This window comes from Trachypithecus francoisi, unplaced genomic scaffold, assembly GCF_009764315.1.
Source record: "Trachypithecus francoisi isolate TF-2019V2 unplaced genomic scaffold, Tfra_2.0 Lachesis_group20, whole genome shotgun sequence".
Taxonomy (NCBI): Eukaryota; Metazoa; Chordata; class Mammalia; order Primates; family Cercopithecidae; genus Trachypithecus; species Trachypithecus francoisi.
The window spans coordinates 17,150,382-17,174,349 of record NW_022681466.1 but is presented as its reverse complement, the minus strand read 5'-3'; the positions used below and the strand labels follow the sequence as shown (position 1 = coordinate 17,174,349).

General features: G+C 43.1%; 1 protein-coding gene across 9 annotated transcripts in view; it reads right to left on the bottom strand.

Moving 5' to 3' along the window:
* BRCA1 (BRCA1 DNA repair associated) overlaps positions 1–23,968 on the bottom strand; it is a 101,008-nt gene that overhangs the window by 44,295 nt on the left and 32,745 nt on the right. For 5 of the 9 annotated variants that reach the window (XM_033182854.1, XM_033182851.1, XM_033182856.1 and 2 more), the window contains 8 exons: positions 19,502–19,579; positions 17,589–17,677; positions 16,096–16,235; positions 10,949–11,054; positions 8,064–8,109; positions 6,039–6,115; positions 1,304–4,732; positions 814–902 (listed from right to left, as the gene is read on the bottom strand). In XM_033182854.1, the coding sequence (XP_033038745.1) occupies positions 814–902; positions 1,304–4,732; positions 6,039–6,115; positions 8,064–8,109; positions 10,949–11,054; positions 16,096–16,235; positions 17,589–17,677; positions 19,502–19,579 (4,054 nt within the window). The remainder of the gene's footprint in view (positions 1–813; positions 903–1,303; positions 4,733–6,038; positions 6,116–8,063; positions 8,110–10,948; positions 11,055–16,095; positions 16,236–17,588; positions 17,678–19,501; positions 19,580–23,968) is intronic. The other 4 variants (XM_033182859.1, XM_033182858.1, XM_033182855.1 and 1 more) reach the window with 4 other exon arrangements.

The following is a 23,968-nucleotide window of genomic DNA, read 5'->3' as shown; positions in this document are numbered from 1 at the left end:
TATAGTCTCCAACTTGGTACCAAGAATAAACACCAAAATTGCAATTGCTGGCAATAATATTGGTGAGAGTTCTGTACCTGGCTGTGTGGCCTTAGGCAGTTTGCTTATCTTCTCTGACCTGCAATAGGCATACTCTTAAAAAGGAGCTATGCAGACCCCCTTGAATCATCCTGCTGTGCCTTCTTTTTCTCACCTCTCTTGATACAATAAGAATGTCACATTTTTGTTATAGGGGAGATGATGTGTTTTTGTTTGTTTTTGAGGTAGAGTCTCACTCTGTCACCCAGGCTGGAATGCAGTGGTACAATCCCAGTTCACTGCAACCTCTGCCTCCCAGGTTCAGGTGATTCTCCTGTCTCAGCCTCCAGAGTAGCTGAGATTACAGGCATTGGCCACCATGCCCAGCTAATTTTTGTATTTTTAGTAGATGTGGGATTTCACCATGTTGGCCAGGCTGGTCTCAAACTTCTGACCTGAGATGATCCACCCACCTTGGCCTCCCAAAGTGCTGGGATTAGCAAATGGGTTTCAAAGGTTTAGCTTATTCATTAAAATCAGTATTTAGTATACTACAATGAGCTAGGCAGTGTGTGTGTGTGTGTGTGTCTGCGTGTGCACGTGTGAAATAAAAGGTAGTATGAGTTCCATCAAGGTGCTTACAGTCTAATTTAAGGAGACAATGAACCACAAACAATTGTTGTGCCATTAATTCAAAGAGATGATGTCAGCAAACCTAAGAATGTGGGATACAGACTACTGAATGCAAAGGACACCACACACACACACGCACGAACACACACACACGCTTTTTACCTGAGTGGTTAAAATTTCGCTCTGAGAGGAGAGCCTTGAGCAGTCTTCAGAGACGCTTGTTTCACTCTCATACCCGGATGCTGCTTCACCTTAAGTAACAATCAAAACAGAGGTTCAGATGTAAAAGCTGACTATAAACACTGCAACTTGCTGTATCTTTTTCTTCTCATTGGTAGGACTGGATTTACTTTCATGTCACACAAAATGATTAAACTACTTGTTTTGGGACACTGGGATTTCCTTTTACAAAATGAAACCAGAAGTCAGTCCACCAATAATTAGGATGTTAAAGCTTAGTCAGTCAGAGATGACGTCCTAGCTGGGTGAAGGACTTTTTTCTATGAAAAGCACCTTAGGAGGAACGCGTTTCAAGTTTAAGAAGCAGTTCCTTTAACTACTCTTGGAAATTCGTAAAATGTGCTCCCCAAAAGGCATAAACATTTAGCTCATTTCTATAGACTGGGGCAAACACAAAACCTGGTTCCAATACCTAAGTTTGAATCCACACTTTGCTCTTCTGGATTATCTTCTTCCAAGCCCGTTCCCCTTTCTTCATCATCTGAAACCAATTCCTTGTCACTCAGACCAACTCCCTGGCTTTCAGACTGATGCCTCATTCGTTTGGAAGAACCAATCAAGAAAGGATCCTGGGTGTTTGTATTTGCAGTCAAGTCTTCCAGTTCACTGCACTGTGAAGAAAACAAGCTACCAGAACCTTTTGTTTCCTCACTAAGGTGATGTTCCTGGGATGCCTTTGCCAATATTACCTGGTTACTACAGTCAGTTAAGCTATTCTTCAATGATAATAAATTCTCCTCTGTGTTCTTAGACAGACACTCGGTAGCAACAGTGCTATGCCTAGTAGTCTGAGAAGGTATATTGCTTACTTTACCAAATAACAAGTGTTGGAAGCAGGGAAGCTCTTCATCCTCACTAGATAAGTTCTCTTCCGAGGACTCTAATTTCTTGGCCCCTCTTTGGTAACCCTGAGCCAAATGTGTATGGGTGAAAGGACTAGGGCTCCTGCTGAGCTCTCCTCTCTGGACGCTTTTGCTAAAAACAGCAGAACTCTCCTTAATGTCATTTTCAGCAAAACTAGTATCTTCCTTTATTTCACCATCATCTAACAGGTCATCAGGAGTCTCAGAACAAACCTCAGACACATGACTACTTCCCATAGGCTGTTCTAGGTTATCTGAAATCAGACATGGAGAGAAGTCTGTATTAACAGTCTGAACTACTTCTTCATGTTCTTGCTTTTTTATTTCAGGATGCTTACAATTACTTATAGGAAGACTTTGTTTACAGATCTCAGGTTGCAAAAGCCCTAATCTAAGCACAGCATTCAATTGTGGCCCTCTGTTTCTACCTAGTTCTGCCTGAATGTTTTCATCACTGGAACCTACTTCATTAATACTGGAGCCCACTTCATTAGTACTGGAACCTACTTCATTAATATTGCTCGAGCTGCCTTCTTTAAAAGCATTTTCTCTAATGTTATTATGGCTAATTGTGCTCACTGTACTTGGAATGATGTTCTCATTTCCCACTGTTCTTTCAGGTGACACTGAATGTTCCTCAGAGTTTTCCTCTAGCAGGTTTTTCTTACATTTAGTTTTAACAAATGACCTGACAGGAAAAAGTGGTGGTATATGGTATGGGTTTTGTAAAAGTCCATGTTTATTTGGAGTAATGAGTACAGTTTCGTTGCCTCTGAACTGAGATGATAGACAAAACATAGAGCCTCCTTTGATACTACATTTGGCATTATCAACTGGCTTATCTTTCTGACAAACCACAGGAAAGCCTGCAGTGATATTAACTGTCTGTACAGGCTTGATATTAGACTCTTTCTTTCCTTGATTTTCTTCCTTTTGTTCACATTCAGAAGTAACTTTTGGACTTTGTTTCTTTAAGGACTTAGAGTGGGCAGAGAATGTTGCACATTCCTCTTCTGGATTTCCTGCATTTGAAAACAGAGCAAAGGACTGGCGCTTTGAAACCTTGAATGTATTCTGCAAATACTGAGTATCAAGTTCACTTTCTTCTATTTCTATGCTTGTTTCCTGACTGTGGTTAACTTCACGTCCCAATGGATACTTAAAGCCTTCTGTGTCATTTCTAGTATCTTCAGAACAACCATGAATTAGTTCCTTGGGGTTTTCAAATGCTGCACACTGACTCACACATTTATTTTGTTCTGTTTTTGCTTTCCCTAGAGTGCTAACTTCCAGTAATGAGATACTTTCCTGAGTGCCATAATCAGTACCAGGTACCAATGAAATACTGCTACTCTCTACAGATTTTTCAGTTTGTAAAACCCTTTCTCCACTTAACATGAGATCTTTGGGGTCTTTGGCATTATTAGATACTTTAACTGTTTCTAGTTTCTCTTCTTTTTCTTCTCTTGAAAGGCTAGGATTGACAAATTCTTTAAGTTCACTAGTATTTGAACAGTTAGTAAAAGAACGAGGTACCTTTGTTAACTTCAGTTCTGGGAAAGTATCACTGGCATGTCTTTTACTTGTCTGTTCATTTGGCTTGTTACTCTTCTTGGCTCCAGTTGCAGATTCTTTATCTTCCATGAGTTGTAGGTTTCTGCTGTGCCTGACTGGCATTTGGTTGTAATTTTTTTTCTTTATCTCTTCACTGCTAGAACAACTATCAATTTGTAGTTCAGTACAATTAGGTGGCCTTAGATTTCTACTGACTACTAGTTCAAGCGCATGAATATGCCTGGTAGAAGACTTCCTCCTCAGCCTATTCTTTTTAGGTGCTTTTGAACTGTGGATATTTAATTCTAGTTCCATATTGTTTATACTGCTGCTTATAGGTTCAGATTTAGTTTTGAAAGCAGATTCTTCTTCCAGTGATTCTATTGGGTCAGGATTTTTCTCATTCTGAATAGAATCACCTTTTGTTTTATTCTCATGAACACTATTAGTAATATTCATCACTTGACCATTCTGCTCCATTTGGTTAGTTCCCTGATTTATCATTTCAGGAGTCTTTTGAACTGCCAAATCTGCTTTCTTTATAAAATCCTCAGGATGAAGACCTGATGTAGTTCTCCTTTTACGCTTTAATTTATTTGTGAGGGGACGCTCTTGCATTATCTGTGACTCAGTAACAAGTGCTCCTATAATTAGATTTTCAGTTACATGGCTTAAATCGGGAAGCTTTGCCTTCCTCCGATAGGTTTTCCCAAATATTTTATCTTCAATGTTACTCTCTACTGAACTGGAGTGAACTCTTTCACTTTTACATATTAAAGCCTCATGAGGATCACTGGCCAGTAAGTCTATTTTCTCTGAAGAACCAGAATATTCATCTACCTCATTAAGAACATCCAATACATCAGCTACTTTGGCATTTGATTCAGAACCCCCATCATGTGAGTCATCAGAACTTAACAGTTCATCACTTCTGGAAAACCACTCATTAACTTTCTGAATGCTGCTATTTAGTGTTATCCAAGGAACATCTTCAGTGTCTCTAGGATTCTCAGAGCATGGCAGTTTCTGCTTATTCCTTTCTTTTCTCTCATACAGGGTATCAGCATTCAGATCTACCTTTTTCTCTGTGCTGGGAGTCTGCCTATCATTACATGTTTCCTTACTTCCAGTCCATCTATTATGTTGGCTCCTTGCTAAGCCAGGCTGTTTGCTTTTATTACAGAATTCAGCCTTTTCTACATTCATTCTGTCTTTAGTGAGTAATAAACTGCTGTTCTCATGCTGTAATGAGCTGGCATGAGTATTTGTGCCACATGGCTCCACATGCAAGTTTGAAACAGAACTACCCTGATACTTTTCTGGATGCCTCTCAGTTGCATGCTTCTCAGTGGTATTCAAATCATTATTACTGGACTGATGATGTTCAGTATTTGTTATATCCTTCTCAGAAAATTCACAAGCAGCTGAAAATACACAAAATAACAAGGTACTCAAAAACTGAATTGTCATTAAAAAAATACATACTTCATACACCTTGGAGGTGGAAATCAACCAACTGGCTATATTTAGAGAAACTAACCTCATAAACTACCAAGTATACTGAAGATGTAGCTCATACTCTTTCATTTAATTCCTATTTACTTAGATTATATCCACTTAGGATCCATTAAATTTTTAATTTCAGAATTTTCCCTATGCAGAAACCACACCTCCTATTTCTCTAATGTCTAAGAGTGAATTAAAAGCAGATTGGCCATCAGAAAACCAGTTCTGACGTACTCTAAAGATCACTGGCCATTAAGTCTACTTAATACTCTGTTCTCTACAGACTTACCATTCCCTATATTTAAAAACCAGTAGACCTTTAAAGATGAAACACAAATACATCAATTAAAAGTAAAGGGCAGGCCGGGCACGGTGGCTCAAGCCTGTAATCCCAACACTTTGGGAGGCCGAGACGGGCGGATCATGAGGTCAGGAGATCGAGACCATCTTGGCTAACACGGTGAAACCCCGTCTCTACCAAAAAATACAAAAAACTAGCCGGGCGAGTTGGCGGGCACCTGTAGTCCCAGCTACTTGGGAGGCTGAGGCAGGAGAATCACGTAAACCCAGGAGGTGGAGCTTGCAGTGAGCTGAGATCCGGCCACTGCACTCCAGCCTGGGTGACAGAGCGAGACTCCGTCTCAAAATAAAAAAAAAAAAAAAAAAAAAAAAGTAAAGGGCAGGCCAGGCACAGTGGCTCAAGCCTGTAATTGCAGCACTTTGGGAGGCTGAAGTGGGCAGACTGCTTGAATCCAGGAGTTTGAGACCAGCCTTGGAAACATGGCGAAACTCTGTCTCTATAAAACCACAAAATATTAGCCGGGTGTGGTGACGTGTGCCTGTAGTCCCAGCTACTCAGGAGGCTGAGGTGGGAGGATAGCTTGAACCCAAGTGGTGGAGGTTGCAGTGAGCCACGATTGCATCACTGCACTCCAGCCTGGGCAACAGAGTGAGACCCCATCTCAAAAAAAAAAAAAAAAAAAACAACAACAACAACAAAAAATGAAAGGGCAACAATCAATTACAGAAGGTCTTATTATTATAGCTACATTAGTCTAGTACCATTTAAATCTATCAGATCATACCATGACATTTGACAAAGAATGATACTCTAACTCTGCCAAGAGATTCTGTGGATTGTAAAGGTCCCAAATGGTCTTCAGAATAATCTAATTACAGTACTGTATCTACCCACTCTGTTAAATTGGGAAACTTTGCCATTACCCTTTTTTGCAGAATCCAAACTGGTTTCATCCCTGGTTCCTTGAGGGGTGATTTGTAACAATTCTTGATCTCCCACACTATAGGGAAAAGACAAGAGTCCTAATGAGAAACACTAGTTATATGTATGCAGAACTGTCAAATGACCAAGATCAAACATTTTAGCTCTTTCATTTACAGAAAGTTGACCAATCTTATTGAGTTAGCGAAAGCTGCTCTCTCCTTTAGAAACTTCTAGTTGAAATGGAATGGTTGCTGGGCACGGTGGCTCATGCCTGTAATTCCAGCACTTTGGGAGGCCGAGGTGGGTGGATCACTTGAGATCATGAGTTCAAGCCAGCCTGGCCAACAAGGTGAACCCCTGTCTCTACTAAAAATACAAAAATTAGCCAGGTGTGGTGGTGTGAACCTGTAGTCCCAGCTACTTGAGAGACTGAGGCAGGAGTATGGCTTGAACCTGGGAGGCAGAGGTTGCAGAAAGGTGAGATCACACCACTGTACTCCAGCCTGGGCAACAGAACAAGACTCTGTCTCAAAAAAAAAAAAAAGAAAGAAATGGAATGGTCAATTAGCTGGGTGGTGGTGTACACCTGTAGTCCCAGCTACTCATGAGGCTGAGACAGGAGAATTGCTTGAACCTGGGAGGCGGAGGTTGCAGTGAGCCGAGATCACACCACTGCACTCCAGCCTGGGGCAGCAGAGTAAGACTCTGTCTCAAAAAAAAAAAAAAAAAAGAGAGAAATGGAATGATCAAAGACCGAGGACACACAGCCACAAAAATCAGACCAGGAACATTACTTTATGGATATGCAAATTAAAGCCAACATTTAAGTGACAGCCAAAAGATAGTTTTTAAAAACACTTAAAAGTGTATCTTAATGAGAAGGCAGGAGCAAGGATATCTAAACAAAGGGAACAGTAGGATTGCAGATAACCCAACAGAACACCACTTTGCTACACTACTTTCTGTGCTGCTTTTCAGTCCAAAAGTCACTTCCTTCCAATCGTGAGATTAGGGAAGTCATTTACAAACAAAAACCAACAATATCGCCATTATAGTTCAGACTAGATCTTAGACAGGGTCAGCCAGGCATGGTAGCTCATGCCTGTAATCCCAGCACTTTGGGAGGCTGAGGTGGGTGGATCACTTGAGCTCATGAGTTTGAGAAAAGGCCGGCCAACATGGCGAAACCCTATCTCTACTAAAAATACAAAAATGAGCTGGGTGTGGTGGCGTGTGTCTGTAATCCTAGCTATTTGGGAGGCTGAGACAGGAGAATCACTTGAACCAGGGAGTTGGAGATTGCAGTAAGCCAAGATGGCGCCACTGCACTCCAGCCTGGCAACAGGGCAAGACCCTGTCTCAAAAAAAAAAAACAACTTAGGGTCAAGCAATAATTCCTAAGGAAGGTAGGTTACATAGTTGGGGCTGCTTGTAGATTATATATAACATACAGACAAAGCTTGAGAGATATGTGGAAATAAGGAACAGAGGAAAGAAAAAGTTGAAAATGAAGTCCTTGAGCATTTTCATCAGTCACAATTACCGCTGTGTCAATATTACTGTATATGAGGAACTTAGAGAACAACAATCTGCTAGAAGCAAGCATGTGCAGAGTTCTACTGTTATCCTAAATTCCTTTGGACAGTATTAATAACTAAATCCAACAAACAAAAAGGGTATCTCCTCCACTATAAAATGAGAGGACTAAACTAGATGATCTCTAAGGTTTCTTCCAATACCGTGATTCTAGTCTAGAGAAACACCAGCCTGCTTGAGAGAGGAAGGTGAGAGAAGGGAGAAATTCAGAAAGGAAGGAAACAAAAAACTGTGGGGTATGCTTAATAATAACTGGATAATGAAAAAAAACTGTATGCCAAATCCCAAGTCGTGTGTAACAAACTGCACATACATCTCTGAACCTAAAATAAAAGTTAAAATATTTTAAAAAGAGAGAAACATCAATCCTTAATATTAACTAAATAGGAAAATACCAGCTTCATAGGCAAAGGTTCTCTTTGACTCACCTGCAATAAGTTGCTTTATTAACCGTATCTTCAGAAGAATCAGATCCTAAAAAATTTCCCCCCAAAAAAATAAATAAAAGATTTCTTAATTAAAAGGGTTAAACAAAAAATGTACTTGTTGAAAAACAGATATTCAACTAGAAATATTTATTGAGCATCTAGTATATGGCAGGTACAATGCTAGTTAAGCCAGTGTGTAATACAGAGAAGTGGTTAAAAACACGGGCTTGGCCAGGCACAGTGGCTCTCACCTATAATCCCAGCACTTCAGGAGGCCGAGATGGGTGGATTATTTGAGGTTAGGAGTTCGAGACCAGCCTGGCCAGCAAGGTGAGACCCTGTTCCTACTGAAAACAAAAACAAAAACAAAAACAAAAAGCACAGGCTCTGATGTCTAACTTCCTAGGTTTGAATCATGGCTCAGCCACTTACTAGGTTTACTACCTTGGAAAAATTTCATAACCTCTCTGTGCCTTAATTCCCTCATCTGTAAAATAAGTATAATAGAAACAGTCTCAGAGGTCTGACATGCATCTAAATGAGTTATACAAGAAAAACACAATAGTGCCTGGAATATAGTTAAGTGCTCCTAAATATTAACTACTATAACTATTTTTACAATGCCAGTTGTCTAGGAATTTATGATCGTAAGGGGGAAAACAGTAAGTGTTATGATAAACAGATGGTGGTGCCTGGGAGCTCAAAAGACAGCTACCATTTTTAATTATAAATATATTCTAAAACAAAAACCGAATTAGAGAGCCCAGTTTGAATTCTGAGCTCAGCAGCTCTTCTTTTTTTTTTTTTTTTGAGATGGGGTCTTGCTCTGTCACCCAGGTTGGAGTGCAGTGGCATGATCATAGCTCACTACAGCCGCAAACCCCTGGATTCAATCTACCCACTCAACTATGCCTCCTGAGTAGCTGGGACTACAGATATACACCACCACACCCAGCTAATTAAAAAAAAAAAATTTTTTTTTTAGCAATGAGGTCTTGCTATGTTGCCCAGGCTGGTCTCAAACTCCAGGCTTCAAGCAATCCTCTGCCACTGCTGAGATGACAGGTGTTAGATACTATGCTGGCCTCAACTCTTCTTTTTATAAGCTTAAAAAAATTTATTATTAAAAAACAAAAAAAATTTTTTTTTTGAGATGGAGTCTCACTCTATTGCCCAGGCTGGAGTGCAGAGACATGGTGTTGGCTCATTGCAACCTCCGCCATCCTGGTTCAAGCAATTCTCCTGCCTCAGCCTCCTGAGTAGCTGGGATTACATGCGTGCACCACCACACCCAGCTAATTTTTTTTTTTTTTTTTTGTATTTTTAGTAAAGAAGGGTTTTACCATGTTACCCAGGCTGGTCTTGAACTCTGACCTCAGGTGGTCTACCTGCCTCAGCCTCCCAAAGTGTTGGGATTACAGGCATGAGCCACTGCACTGGCCAAAATGTATTATTCTTGGCCGGGCGTGGTGGCTCAAGCCTGTAATCCCAGCACTTTGGGAGGCCGAGACGGGCGGATCACAAGGTCAGGAGATCGAGACCATCCTGGCTAACATGGTGAAACCCCGTCTCTACTAAAAAATACAAAAAACTAGCCGGGCGAGGTGGCGGGCGCCTGTAGTCCCAGCTACTCGGGAGGCTGAGGCAGGAGAATGGCGTAAACCCGGGAGGCGGAGCTTGCAGTGAGCTGAGATTCGGCCACTGCGCTCCAGCCTGGGCTACAGAGCGAGACTCCGTCTCAAAAAAAAAAAAAAAAAAAAAAGAAAATGTATTATTATTTTAAAAATAGAGACAGGGTTTCCCTGTGTTGGCCAGGCTGGTCTTAAACTCCCGGACTCAACCAGTTCTTCTGCCTCGGCCTTCCAAAGTGTTAGGATTAATAGGCATGAGCCATCCTGCCCAGCCAAGATACAGCTCTTTTATTTTTATTTATTTATTTATTTTTGAGACCGAGTTTCACTCTTGTCGCCCAGGCTGGAGTGCAATGGTGCGATCTTGGCTCACCGCAACCTCTGCCTCCTGAGTTTAAGTGATTCTCCTGCCTCAGCCTCCCGAGTAGCTGGGATTACAGGCATGTGCCACCACCCCGGCTAATTTTGTATTTTTTTTTTTTTTAGTAGAGACAGGGTTTCTCCACGTTGGTCAGGCTGGTCTTGAACTCCTGACCTCAGGTGATCCACCTGCCTCGGCCTCCCAAAGTGCTGGGATTACAGGCATGAGCCACCATGCCCGACAATTCAGCTCTTCTTAAAAGGCTTCCTCATCTAGTACAGTTTATCTTGGAACTAAATACTGTAGTAATCCATCATGTTTTTTCTTATTGCTACTCTCCATCTTTCCAAAACATATTTACACATATTTAAAACCAGATATTCTTTCTTTTGCTCCCTTTTTTTTTCAGATGGAGTTTCGCTCTTCTTGCCCAGGTTGGAGTGCAATGTTGCAATCTCAGCTCACCTCAACCTCCGCCTCCCGGGTTCAAGTGATTCTCCTGCCTCAGCCTCCCGAGTAGCTGAGATTATAGGCATGTGCCACCACACCTGGCTAATTTTGTATTTTTTCGTAGAGACAGGATTTCTCCACGTTGGCTGGTCTGGTCTCGAATTCCCAGCTTCAGGTGATCCACCTGCCTCGGCCTCCCAAAGTGGTGGGATTACAGGCATCAGCCATCGTGCCCAGCCTCTTTTGCTCCCTTTTTAAAGTAAGATGCTTCAAGGTGGGAACTGCATCTTTTACATTATTTGTAACTCACCATAGGGCTCATAAAATTCACTTCCCAAAGTTGCCTATCACAAATATAAAGTATGACCAAGATTTCTGGCAAAACGATAACATAAGCAATCCAGCAATTATTATTAAATACTTAAGAAATCTGAGACCCTTACCCAGTTCAATGCAGACAGACTTCTTTTGAGGTTGTATCCGCTGCTTTGTCCTCAGAGTTCTCACAATTCCAAAGTTAGAGAGTGGGACACTGAGACTGGTTTCCTGCTAAACAGTATGGTAAAGAACGGTCAAGCAATTGTTGGCCGGTTCTGTGCTTTTCCTCCTGAAGAGAAACTTGACACCATGGACAAAATAAATTGACCATCACCAGTCAGCTAACATGTATCATGCCTGGAAAAAATGCCCAGAAATTTACACACTAAAATCTCTGAGGTTGGGAGTGGTAGCTCATGCCCATAATCACAGCACTTTGGGAGGCTGGGGCAGGAGGATTGATTAAGGGCACGAGTTCAAGACCAGAGTAAGCAACAGAGTGAGACCCAGTCTCTACAAATAATAGTAGTAGTAATAAAAAAATGTCTGGGATACGTGTGATTTGAATATTTTTTCTTTCTGTTGTCTTAATTTTTCAAAACTGATTATGTATTGTTTGTGTGATTTTTTGAAGTATTAATATAGCATATTTTGAAGCTGATACTTGATATACATTCCAATCACATCTGATAATGTTTTTTTGGGGGGAGGGGACAGAGTCCTGCTCTGTCACCCAGGCTGGAGTGCAGTGGTGCAAACTCACCTCACTGCAACCTCTGCCTCCCGAGTTCAAGAGATTCTCCTGCCTTAGCCTCTTGAGTAACTGGGACTACAAGCACGTGCCACTATGCCTGGCTAATTTTTGTGTATATATATATATTTTTGCTGTTGTTGTTTTGAGACAGAGTCTTGCTCTGTTGCCAGGCTGGAGTGCAGTGGCATGATCTTGGCAGACTGCAACCTCCGCCTCCCGGGTTCAACTGATTCTCCTGCCTCAGCCTCCCGAGTAGCTGGGACTACAGGCGTGCACCACCATGCCTAGTTAATTTTTGTATTTTTAGTAGAGATGGGGTTTCGGCCAGGCTGGTCTCAAACTCCTGACCTCAGGTGATCTGCCCACCTTGGCCTCCCAAAGCACTGGGATTACAGCCATGAGCCAACCGTGCCCAGCCAATAACATTTTTAAAAAGGATAAATCATGACAATAAAACCCCAGCACTCCTAAGAACACTTAGTATAGGAACTAAAAGCCCAACATTACTTTTTTTTTCTTCCTTTTAGGCCTTTCTGTATCTTTTGAAAAATGAAGGCTGGTACTATAAGAACTACTTTTATTTTATTTGTATTTTTTTAGACAGTCTTGCTCTGTAGCCTAGGCTGGAGCATGGTGGCGTGATCTCGGTTCACTGCAACCTCTGTCTCCTGAGTTCAAGAGATCCTCCCACCTCAGCCTCCCAAGGAGCTGGGACTACACACGTACGCCACCATGCCTGGCTAATTTTTGTATTTTTTGTAGAGATGGGGTTTTGCCACATTGCCCAGGCTGGTCTTGAACTCCTGAACTCAAGAGATCCACCCGTCTTGGCCTCCCAAAGTGCTGGGATTACAGGCATGAGCCACGGTGCCCAGCCAGAACACTTACTTTTTTTTCTTTTTTGAGACAGAGTCTCACTGTCGCCCAGGCTGGATTGCAGTAGCGTGATCTCGGCTCGCTGCAACCTCCGGGTCCTAGGTTCAAGCAATTCTCGTGTATTTTTAGTAGAGACGGGGTTTCACCGTGTTCGCTAGGCTGGTCTCAAACTCCTGACCTCAAATGATCTGCCCGCCTCAGCCTCCCAAAGTGCTGGGATTAAAGGTGCAAGCTACTACGCCCAGCCCCAGAATGAATACTTTTTTTTTTTTTTTTTTTTTTAGACGGAGTCTTGCTTTGTTGCCCAGGTGGGAGTATAGTGGCGCGATCTTGGCTCACTGCAAGCTCCGCCTCCCGGGTTCATGCCATTCTCCTGACTCAGCCTCCCGAGTAGCTGGGACTACAGGCACCTGCCACCACGCCCGGCTAATTTTTTGCATTTTTTTTTTTTTTTTTTGAGACGGAGTCTCGCTCTGTAGCCCAGGCTGGAGTGCAGTGGCCGGATCTCAGCTCACTGCAAGCTCCACCTCCCGGGTTTACGCCATTCTCCTGCCTCAGCCTCCCGAGTAGCTGGGACTACAGGCGCCCGCCACCTCGCCTGGCTAGTTTTTTGTATTTTTTTTAGTAGAGACGGGGTTTCACCGTTTTAGCCAGGACAGTCTTGATCTCCTGACCTCGTGATCCGCCCGTCTCGGCCTCCCAAAGTGCTGGGATTACAGGCTTGAGCCACTGCGCCCGGCCAATTTTTTGTATTTTTAGTAGAGACGGGGTTTCACCGTTAGTCAGGATGGTCTGGATCCCCTGACCTCTTGATCTGCCCGCCTCGGCCTCCCAAAGTGCTGGGATTACAGGCGTGAGCCACCGCTCCCGGCCATGAATACTTTTTAAGATCTCCATCATTCATGCACATGTAAGTAACAACAGAGCAAATCACTACACTGTCTTTAACAATTACACCTTTTAAGTGGAAGGAATTTTCTCTTTTTTTTTTTTGAGACGGAGTCTCGATCTGTAACCCAGGCTGGAGTGCTGTGATGCAATCTTGGCTCACTGCAAGCTCCGCCTCCCAGGTTCACACCATTCTCTTGCCTCAGCCTCCAGAGTAGCTGGGACTACAGGCGCCCGCCACCACGCCCGGCTAATTTTTTTGTATTTTTAGTAGAGACGGGTTTCACCGTGTTAGCCTGGATGGTCTTCATCTCCTGACCTCGTGATCCGTCGGCGTCAGCCTCCCAAAGTGCTGGGATTACAGGCGTGAAGGTTTTTTTTTTTTTTTTTTTTTTTTGAGACGGAGTCTCGCTCTGTTGCCAGGCTGCAGTGAGTGGCGGGATCTCCACTCGCTGCAACCTCTGACTCTCGAGTTCAAGTGATTCTCCTGCCTGAGCCTTTGGAGTAGCTGGGATTACAGGCATGTGCCACCACGCCCAGCTAATTGTTGTATTCTTAGTAGAGACGGGGTTTCACCATGTTGGCCAGGATGGTCTCGATCTCCTGACTTCGTGATCAGCCGCCTAGGCCGCCCAAATTGCAGGTATGAGCCACTACGCCTGGCCAGGTTTTTTTTTTTTTTTTTTTTTTTTTTGCAACTAGGTCTTGCTTTGTCGCCGCGCAGTGGAGTGATCATAGCTCACAATAGTCTACATCTCCTGGACACAAGTGATCCTCCTGTCTCAGCTTCCCAAGTAGCTGCGACTACAGGCACACACCACCATGCCCGGATAATTTAAATACACTTTTAAAATAGACAAGGACGGCCGGGCGCGGTGGCTCAAGCCTGTAATCCCAGCACTTTGGGAGGTGGAGACGGGCGGATCACGAGGTCAGGAGATCGAGACCATCCTGGCTAATACGGTGAAACCCCGTCTCTACTAAAAATACAAAAAAAAAAACTAGCCGGGCGAGGTGGCGGGCGCCTGTAGTCCCAGCTACTCGGGAGGCTGAGGCAGGAGAATGGCGGAAACCCGGGAGGCGGAGCTTGCAGTGAGCTGAGATCTGGCCACTGCACTCCAGTCCAGGCGACAGAGCGAGACTTCGCCTCAAAAAAAAAAAAATAAAAAAATAAAAAAATAAAATAAAATAGACAAGGACTTGCTATATTGGCCAAACTGGTCTTGAACTCCTGAGCTCAGGCAATCCTCAAGCCTCCCAGTGCTGGGATTATAGGCGTGAGCCACGGCACCTCGCTTTTTTTTTTTTTTAAATTGTAGAGGGCCGGGCGCGGGGGCTCAAGCCTGTAATCCCAGCACTTTGGGAGGCCGAGACGGGCGGATCACGAGGTCAGGAGATCGAGACCATCCTGGCTAACATGATGAAACCCCGTCTCTACTAAAAAATACAAAAAATTAGCCAGGTGAGGTGGCGGGCGCCTGTCGTCCTAGCTACTGGGGAGGCTGAGGCAGGAGAATGGCGTGAACCCGGGAGGCGGAGCTTGCAGTGAGCTGAGATCCGGCCATTGCACTTCAGCCTGGGCGACAGAGCGAGACTCCGTCTCAAAAAAAAAAAAAAAAAAAAAAATTGTAGAGACAGTGTCTCACTGTGTTGCCCACACTGGGCTCAAAGGACCTCCTACCTCAGCCTCCCAAAGTGTTGGGATTACAGTCATGAGCCATAGCACCCAGCTGAAGTAATTTCCAAATGCTTAAAAATATCAGTGAACTTATAGCTATTTTAGATAAGCATCACAGAGCAGATAAAGCTCCAAAGCAAGGAAGGGCCTATAAGAGCTCTCTTTTTTGGCTGGATGTGGTGGCTCATGCCTGTAATCCCAGCACTTTGAGAGGCCAAGGTGGGTGGATCACCTGAGGTCAGGAGTTCAAGACCAGCCTGACCAATATGGTGAAACCCCATCTCTACTAAAATTAGGAAAATTAGCCAGGTCTGGTGGCATGCCTCTGTGGTCCCAGCTACTCAGGAGGCTGAGGCAGGAGAATCGCTTGAACCTGGGAGGCAGAGGTTGCAGTGAGCTGACATCGTGTCACTGCACTCCAGCCTGGGCACCTGGGCGACAGAGTGAGACTCTGTCTCAAAAAAAAAAAAAAAAATCTGTCTTTTTGGTGTATCTGATGGGGATTTTGCTATGTTGCCTCGGGTGGTCTCAAACCTGGGCTCAAGTGATCCTCCCATTTCAGCCTCCCAAGTAGCTAGGATTATAGGTGCATCCACCTCACCTGGCTGTAAGGTCTCTCTCTTGATCATACCAGGTACCCTGACCTTCTCTGAACTCTAACTGATTAGAACACTTGTCTAACCACTGAATATACCATCTTTCCTTCTTCATTAACTTTTTATATAAATCTATGAGCATCTAGCACATATACTAACATATTCACAATGCTCAATAAAGAGATGGTGCCAGAATAAATGAAAACGGGTTTACCGGCCAGGCACAGTGGCTCACACCTGTAATCCCAGCATTTTGGGTGGCCGAGGTGGGTGGATCACCTGAGGTTAGGAGTTCGAGACCAGCCTGGCCAACATGATGAAACCCCGTCTCTACTAAAAATACAAAAATTAGCTGGGCATAGTGGCGCATGCCTGTAATCCCAGCTACTAGGGGGGCTGAGGCAGGAGGACTGCTTCCAGCCTGGGCCACAGGGCAAGACTCCGTCTCAAAAAAAAGAAGAAGAAAACAAATGGTTTTACCAAGGAAGGATTTTCGGGTTCACTCTGTAGAAGTCTTTTGGCACGGTTTCTGTAGCCCATACTTTGGATGAGAGAAACTTCATCCTTTAGATGTTCAGGAGAGTTATTTTCCTTTTTTGCAAAATTATAACTGTTTGCAACTGTAAATTACAAGGGAAAACATTATGTTTGCAGTTAGAGAAAAATGTATGAATTATAATCAAAGAAACCAAGAGAAATCCTATGTATGCTCTTTGTTGTGTTAAGACAATGCATTAAGGTTATCTGTGCTTTTTTTAAAAATCAAATTTTAAAAAATCAACTGGAAATTTTACTCCTAGGAAACAAAAACAAATACAAGATCATCAAAGTTACTAAGAGTCCTTGTTTTCCACCTTAACACTAAGAAATCTGCCTATCAATACTGTATTTCACTAAAGCTAAGACACCAACAATGTAAGCTGCACTATTATTTTCTGTATCACTAAGAAAGCAAGCACTCAAATTAAACAAATGACACACCATCAATAGTAAAATGCTCCCAATTTCAGAGATGTTAAGATGTGAAAAACGTGCACCTTACAATTGATAAAATAAGGTGTGAGACCAGTTGAGAGTAATTTTTTTAAAACAGATTACAGTGAAGGGTGGCCTGCCCCTCCACACCTGTGGGTGTTTCTCGTTAGGTGGAACGAGAGACTTGAGAAAAGAAATAAGACATAGAGACAAAGTATAGAGAAAGAAAAGTGGGGCCCAGGGGACCAGCGCTCAGCATACAGAGGACCCAGGCCGGCACCGGTCTCTGAGTTCCCTTAGTATTTATTGATAATTATCTTTACCATAAAAAAGATAAGGGAGTGGCTGGACAATAGGATCATTGTAAGCAGGAAATCAGCAATAAGACATATGAACAAAAATCCCTGTGACGTGAATAAGTTTAAAGGAAAATGCTGTGCCTTGAGATGCATATGCAAACTCTCCATAAACCTTTTAGCAGCATTGTTCCAGCAAGTCCCACCTTATTCCTAAAGGTGGTTTTCTCCTTGCTCAGTAAACAAAGCATACAACCGGGTTTTACATGGAGATGTTCCATTGCCCAGGGACGGGCAGGAGACAAATGCTTTTCTCTTACTTGAGATTAAGAGAATGGTGATGACCTTTAACCAGCAAGCAGCCTTTAGGCACTTGTTTAACAAAGCACATCCTGCACAGCCCAAAATCCATTAAACCTTGAGTCACCACAGCACACGTCTCTTGCAAGGACAAGGTTGGGGGTAGGGTCACAGATTAACAGCATCTCAAATACAGAACAAAATGGAGTCTCTTATGTCTACTTCCTTCTATATAGACACAGTAACAGGCTGATCTCTCTTTCTTTTCCCCACATTACAGATACAGAACTAAAATTAACCTAGACTAAAAGGTCTTATCACGTCACAGAAAGTAACTGTGCAAACTTCCTGAGTTTTCATGGACAGTACTTGAGTGTCATTCGTGGGATATTCAACACTTACACTGCAAACCTGTGTCAAGCTGAAAAGCATGAATGATTTTCAATAGCTCTTCAACAAGTTGACTAAATCTTGTACTTTCTTGTAGGCTTCTGAAATTAAATTGTTTGAGAAACACACTCAGCAAGTGATTATCAACCTTTTAAAGACACTAAAATAAGAAAAGACATGTAAACAAATAAAAATAAGATGCAGCAACAGTAGAAAACCTCTATAATCAATACATCACTGACATCTGTAAAAACTGTGTGACAGTGATATAGTAACTTTTTGTCATTCATTTAAGCCTACCAAATGCCTAAAATTATGTGACATAATACTGTTCTAAATCCACAGGAGATATAATCCATTGCATAGAAAACTAGAGTACTTTTTTTTTTCTTTAAATTTAGAGACAGGGTCTTGCTCTATTGCCCAGGCTAGCATGCAATGCCACAGTCATAGCTCACTGCAGCCTCAAACTTCTGTACTCAAGCTATCCTCCCACTACAGCCTCCCAAGTAGCTAGGACTATGGGCATATGCCACCATGTATGTTTATTTACTTATTTTTGTTGGTAGTGATGGGGTCTCACTATGTTGCCCAGGCTGATCTCAAACTCCTGGCCTCAAGCAATCATCCCACCTCAGCCTCCTAGAGTGCTAGGGTTATAGGCATAAGCAATTACATCCTGCTGAGCTTATTGTTCTTAACATCTGAACCCTGCCCAATCCCTCACTGTTAGTTCTGCTTCTCAAGGATTTCTGTCAAATTATGATTACATTTCTTTGAAAACACATAGATAACAATGTCCAAAGGGAGATCTGGGTTTAGTAAAGTGGAATTAAAACATAATTCATTCATTCCTTTAAGCATCTGAGTGCCTACTATGCACCAAATTACGAAAAACAGTGTTGAGACAAAGTTACTACTCTCACAGAATTTACATTGTAGCAGAAGAGATACACAATATAAAAATACATTGTGTTTGTGTAAATAATTAGATAGAAATAAACACACACCTGTAACCCCATCACTTTGGGAGGCCAAGGTGGGCAGATAATCTGAGCTCTGAAGTTACCAGCCTGGGCAACATGGTAATACCTCATGTCTACAAAAAATACAAAAATTGGCCTGACATGGTAGCATGCGCCTGTAGTCCCAGCTACTTGGGAGGCTAAGGCAGGAGGAGGCTTGAGGCAGAGGCTGCAGTGAGCCAAGATCATGCCCCTACACTCCAGCCTCAGTGACAGAGCAAGACCCTGTCTTGAAAAAAAAAAAAAAAAAAAGGCTGGGTGTGGTGGCTCACATCTGTAATCTCAACACTCTGGGAGGCCGAGGTGGGCGGATCATGAGGTCAGCAGATCGAGAACATCCTGGCTAACACGGTGAAACTTCGTCTCTACTAAAAATACAAAAAATTAGCCGGGCGTGATGGTGGGTGCCTGTAATCCTAGCTTCTCAGGAGGCTGAGGCAGAATGGCGTGAACCCAGGAGGCACAGCTTGCAGTGAGCCGAGATCGTGCCACTGCACTCTAGCCTGGGAAATAGAGTGAGACTCCGACTCAAAAAAAAAAAAAAAAAAAAAAAAAAAAAAAGAAAAGAAAAGAAAAGGAAGCACAATGAAAAAATAAAAACAAGATTAGCAGACATGGGGGCACAGCCATACAGCCCTACTTTACGTAAGTCTGCAAGTTTTTACAGTATTTAGAAGCATTAGAGAAAGGTAGTAAGTTTCTAATTCTTGTATAAGACAGATGTCCCATAAAACTTTCAGGAAAGTAACTTTGGAAATAATTTACTATCTGCTAAAAACTCTTTTATAAATTTTTCTACTGATGAATGGTTTTATAGGAACACTAGCTATGTTATTAAATAATTTCTACTTTTTCCTACTGTTGTTGCTTCCAACCTAGCATCATTACCAAATTATATACCTTTTGGTTATATCATTCTTACACAAAGGACACTGTGAAGGCCCTTTCTTCTGGTTGAGAAGTTTCAGCATGCAAAATCTATAAATTATAAAGAAAGAAAGAACAATTTAAGTTACTTCCTTTTGTAGAGAGATTACTCAAAAGGCAAATAGCCACGAAAAGATAATCTCACAAGTGCCCTTAAGAGCCATTTAAAAAGTAATGGCAGGCCGGGCGCGGTGGCTCAAGCCTGTAATCCCAGCACTTTGGGAGGCCGAGACGGGCGGATCACGAGGTCAGGAGATCGAGACCATCCTGGCTAACACGGTGAAACCCCGTCTCTACTAAAAAAAAAAAATACAAAAACTAGCCGGGCGAGGTGGCGGTGCCTGTAGTCCCAGCTACTCGGGAGGCTGAGGCAGGAGAATGGCGTAAACCCGGGAGGCGGAGCTTGCAGTGAGCTGAGATCCGGCCACTGCACTCAAGCCCGGGCGACAGAGCGAGACTCCGCCTCAAAAAAAAAAAAAAATAAAATAAAAATATAAAATAAAATAAAATAAAAAGTAATGGCAGGTGAATTACAAGCTATAGTTTCCTAATTGTTTTTAGATGCCGCATAAGCAAAAACCTAAACTACATAAGCAATGATCTATGAAAACTGAACTTATATGCATATGGCTTACCGTTATGATCACATAAAACTTAATATGGCATATTTAATGATATATTCATTATTTCATGTTGCATAATCAAATATAAATGGTAAGTAGTTCATGTAAGATGCTTATAATTAGTTTAAAATCTCAACACCTCACCACAAAGCTACAGTAATCAAGACAGTGTGGTAATAGCATAATAGACACATACATCAATAAAATAGAATTGACAGTACAGAAATAAACTCATACATACATCTGTGATCAAGTAATTTTCAACAATAATAAATATCAGACGATTTTTATATTCTTAGTTTTTTTTTTGAGACAGGGTCTCGCTCTATCACCCAGGCTGAAGGGTAGTGACACAATCTCGGCTCACTGCAGGCCCAAGGAATTCTCGAACCTCAGCCTCCTGAGTAGCTGAGATTACAGACATGTACCACCACACCAAGCTAATTTTTTGTATTTTTAGTTATACCATGTTGGCCAGGCTAGTCTTGAACTCCTGGCCTCAAATTGATCCACCTGCCTTGGCCTCCCAGAGTGCTGGGATTACAGGCATGAACCACCGTGCCCAGGCCATAGATGATTAAATGGGAAAATAATCATCTACATGTAAAAGAATGAAGTTATACTCCTGGCCGGGCACAGTGGCTCACACCTGTAATCCCAGCACTTTGGAAGACTGAAGCGGGCAGATCACCTGAGGTCAGGAGTTCGAGATCAGCCTGGGCAACACAGTGAAACACCCTCTCTACTAAAAATACAAAATTAGCTGGGCGTGGTGGCACATACCTGTAATCCCAGCTACTCGGGAGGCTGAGGCAGGAGAATCGCTTGAACCTGGGAGGCGGAGGATGCAGTGAGCCAAAATCGTGCCATTGCACTCCAGCCTGGGCAACGAGAGTAAATCTCTGTCACACACACACACACACACACACAAAAGAATGAAGTTATACTCCTATCTCACACCAAATAACAAAAGTTAACTCAAAGTGGATCATAGACCAGAAGTAGAGAGAGTAATGGTGATGATAATTAAAAGCAGCGATTCACTCATACAACCAATATTTACTATGTCTAGTACTATTATAGATGGAGGGGATTCAATAGAAAAGCAAAATAAGATCCTGCAAAATAAAACATAAAGGACATAATATACTGGTGAAGGGGGTGACTAGGTAGGGAGTAAATAGCAGACACTGACAATGAAGAGACCCAGGAAAGAAAAGATTAAGGGGCTAAAAAAAAAGTCACTGGGGCCGCGCACAGTGGTCCACACCTGTAATCCCAGCACTTTAGGAGGTGGGTGAATCACTTGAGGCCAGGAGTTTAAGGCCAGCCTGGCCAATGTGGTGAAACCCTGTCTCTATTAAATATACAAAAATTAGCTGGCTGTGGTGGTGGTACACCTACAGGTGTAGGACTCCTTGGGAGGAGGCTACACCTCCTTGGGAGGCTGAGGCATGAGAATCATTTGAACCTGGGAGGTGGGAGTTACAGTGAGCCAATATTGCACCACTGCACCCCAGCCTGGGCGACAGAGTGAGACTCTGCCTCAAAAAAAAAAAAAAAAAAAAAAAGGCATTGGGAATTGTGAGAGAAGACACATAGAGAATATTTTTTACTAGCCAGGTAATTTAACATTTATTACCCTCTCTTGGCCGGGTGCAGTGGCTCAGGTCTGCAATCCCAGGAGGCCGAGGAAGGCAGATCACTTGAGGCCAAGAGTTTGAGACCACCCTGGCCAATGTGGTAAAACCCCATCTCTACTAAAAGTACAAAAAAATTAGCCAGGCATGGTGAGCACACGCCTGAATCCCAGCTACTTGGGAGGCTGAGGCATGAGAATCACTGAAACCCAGGAAGGCGGAGGTTGCAGTGAGCTGGGAGAGTGCCACTGTACTCCACCCTGGGCAACAGAGGAAGACTCTATCTCAAAAAAAAAAAAAAGGCCAGGCATGGTGGCTCACCCCTGTAATCCCAACACTTTGGGAGAGACCAGCTTGACCAACACGGAGAAACCCCGTCTCTACTAAAAATACAAAAATTAGCCGGGCATGGTGGCATGTGCCTATAATCCTGGCTACTCTGGAGGTTGAGGCAAGAGAATCTCAGATCACACCACTGCACTCCAGCCTGCACTCCAGCCTGGGCAAAAAGAGCGAAACTCCATCTCAAAAACAAACAAACAAACAAACAAAAAAACCAACTCTCTTTCTTTCTTTCTATAGTCTTGAACTCCTGACCTCAAGTGATCCGCCTGCTTTAGCCTCCCAAAGTGCTGGGATTACAGGCATGAACCACCGTGCCCAGGCCATAGATGATTAAATGGGAAAATAATCATCTACATGTAAAAGAATGAAGTTATACTCCTGGCCGGGCACAGTGGCTCACACCTGTAATCCCAGCACTTTGGAAGACTGAAGCGGGCAGATCACCTGAGGTCAGGAGTTCGAGATCAGCCTGGGCAACACAGTGAAACACCCTCTCTACTAAAAATACAAAATTAGCTGGGCGTGGTGGCACATACCTGTAATCCCAGCTACTCGGGAGGCTGAGGCAGGAGAATCGCTTGAACCTGGGAGGCGGAGGATGCAGTGAGCCAAAATCGTGCCATTGCACTCCAGCCTGGGCAACGAGAGTAAATCTCTGTCACACACACACACACACACACACACAAAAGAATGAAGTTATACTCCTATCTCACACCAAATAACAAAAGTTAACTCAAAGTGGATCATAGACCAGAAGTAGAGAGAGTAATGGTGATGATAATTAAAAGCAGCGATTCACTCATACAACCAATATTTACTATGTCTAGTACTATTATAGATGGAGGGGATTCAATAGAAAAGCAAAATAAGATCCTGCAAAATAAAACATAAAGGACATAATATACTGGTGAAGGGGGTGACTAGGTAGGGAGTAAATAGCAGACACTGACAATGAAGAGACCCAGGAAAGAAAAGATTAAGGGGCTAAAAAAAAAGTCACTGGGGCCGCGCACAGTGGTCCACACCTGTAATCCCAGCACTTTAGGAGGTGGTGAATCACTTGAGGCCAGGAGTTTAAGGCCAGCCTGGCCAATGTGGTGAACCCTGTCTCTATTAAATATACAAAATTAGCTGGCTGTGGTGGTGGTACACCTACAGGTGTAGGACTCCTTGGGAGGAGGCTACACCTCCTTGGGAGGCTGAGGCATGAGAATCATTTGAACCTGGGAGGTGGGAGTTACAGTGAGCCAATATTGCACCACTGCACCCCAGCCTGGGCGACAGAGTGAGACTCTGCCTCAAAAAAAAAAAAAAAAAAAAAAGGCATTGGGAATTGTGAGAGAAGACACATAGAGAATATTTTTTACTAGCCAGGTAATTTAACATTTATTACCCTCTCTTGGCCGGGTGCAGTGGCTCAGGTCTGCAATCCCAGGAGGCCGAGGAAGGCAGATCACTTGAGGCCAAGAGTTTGAGACCACCCTGGCCAATGTGGTAAAACCCCATCTCTACTAAAAGTACAAAAAAATTAGCCAGGCATGGTGAGCACACGCCTGAATCCCAGCTACTTGGGAGGCTGAGGCATGAGAATCACTGAAACCCAGGAAGGCGGAGGTTGCAGTGAGCTGGGAGAGTGCCACTGTACTCCACCCTGGGCAACAGAGGAAGACTCTATCTCAAAAAAAAAAAAAAGGCCAGGCATGGTGGCTCACCCCTGTAATCCCAACACTTTGGGAGAGACCAGCTTGACCAACACGGAGAAACCCCGTCTCTACTAAAAATACAAAAATTAGCCGGGCATGGTGGCATGTGCCTATAATCCTGGCTACTCT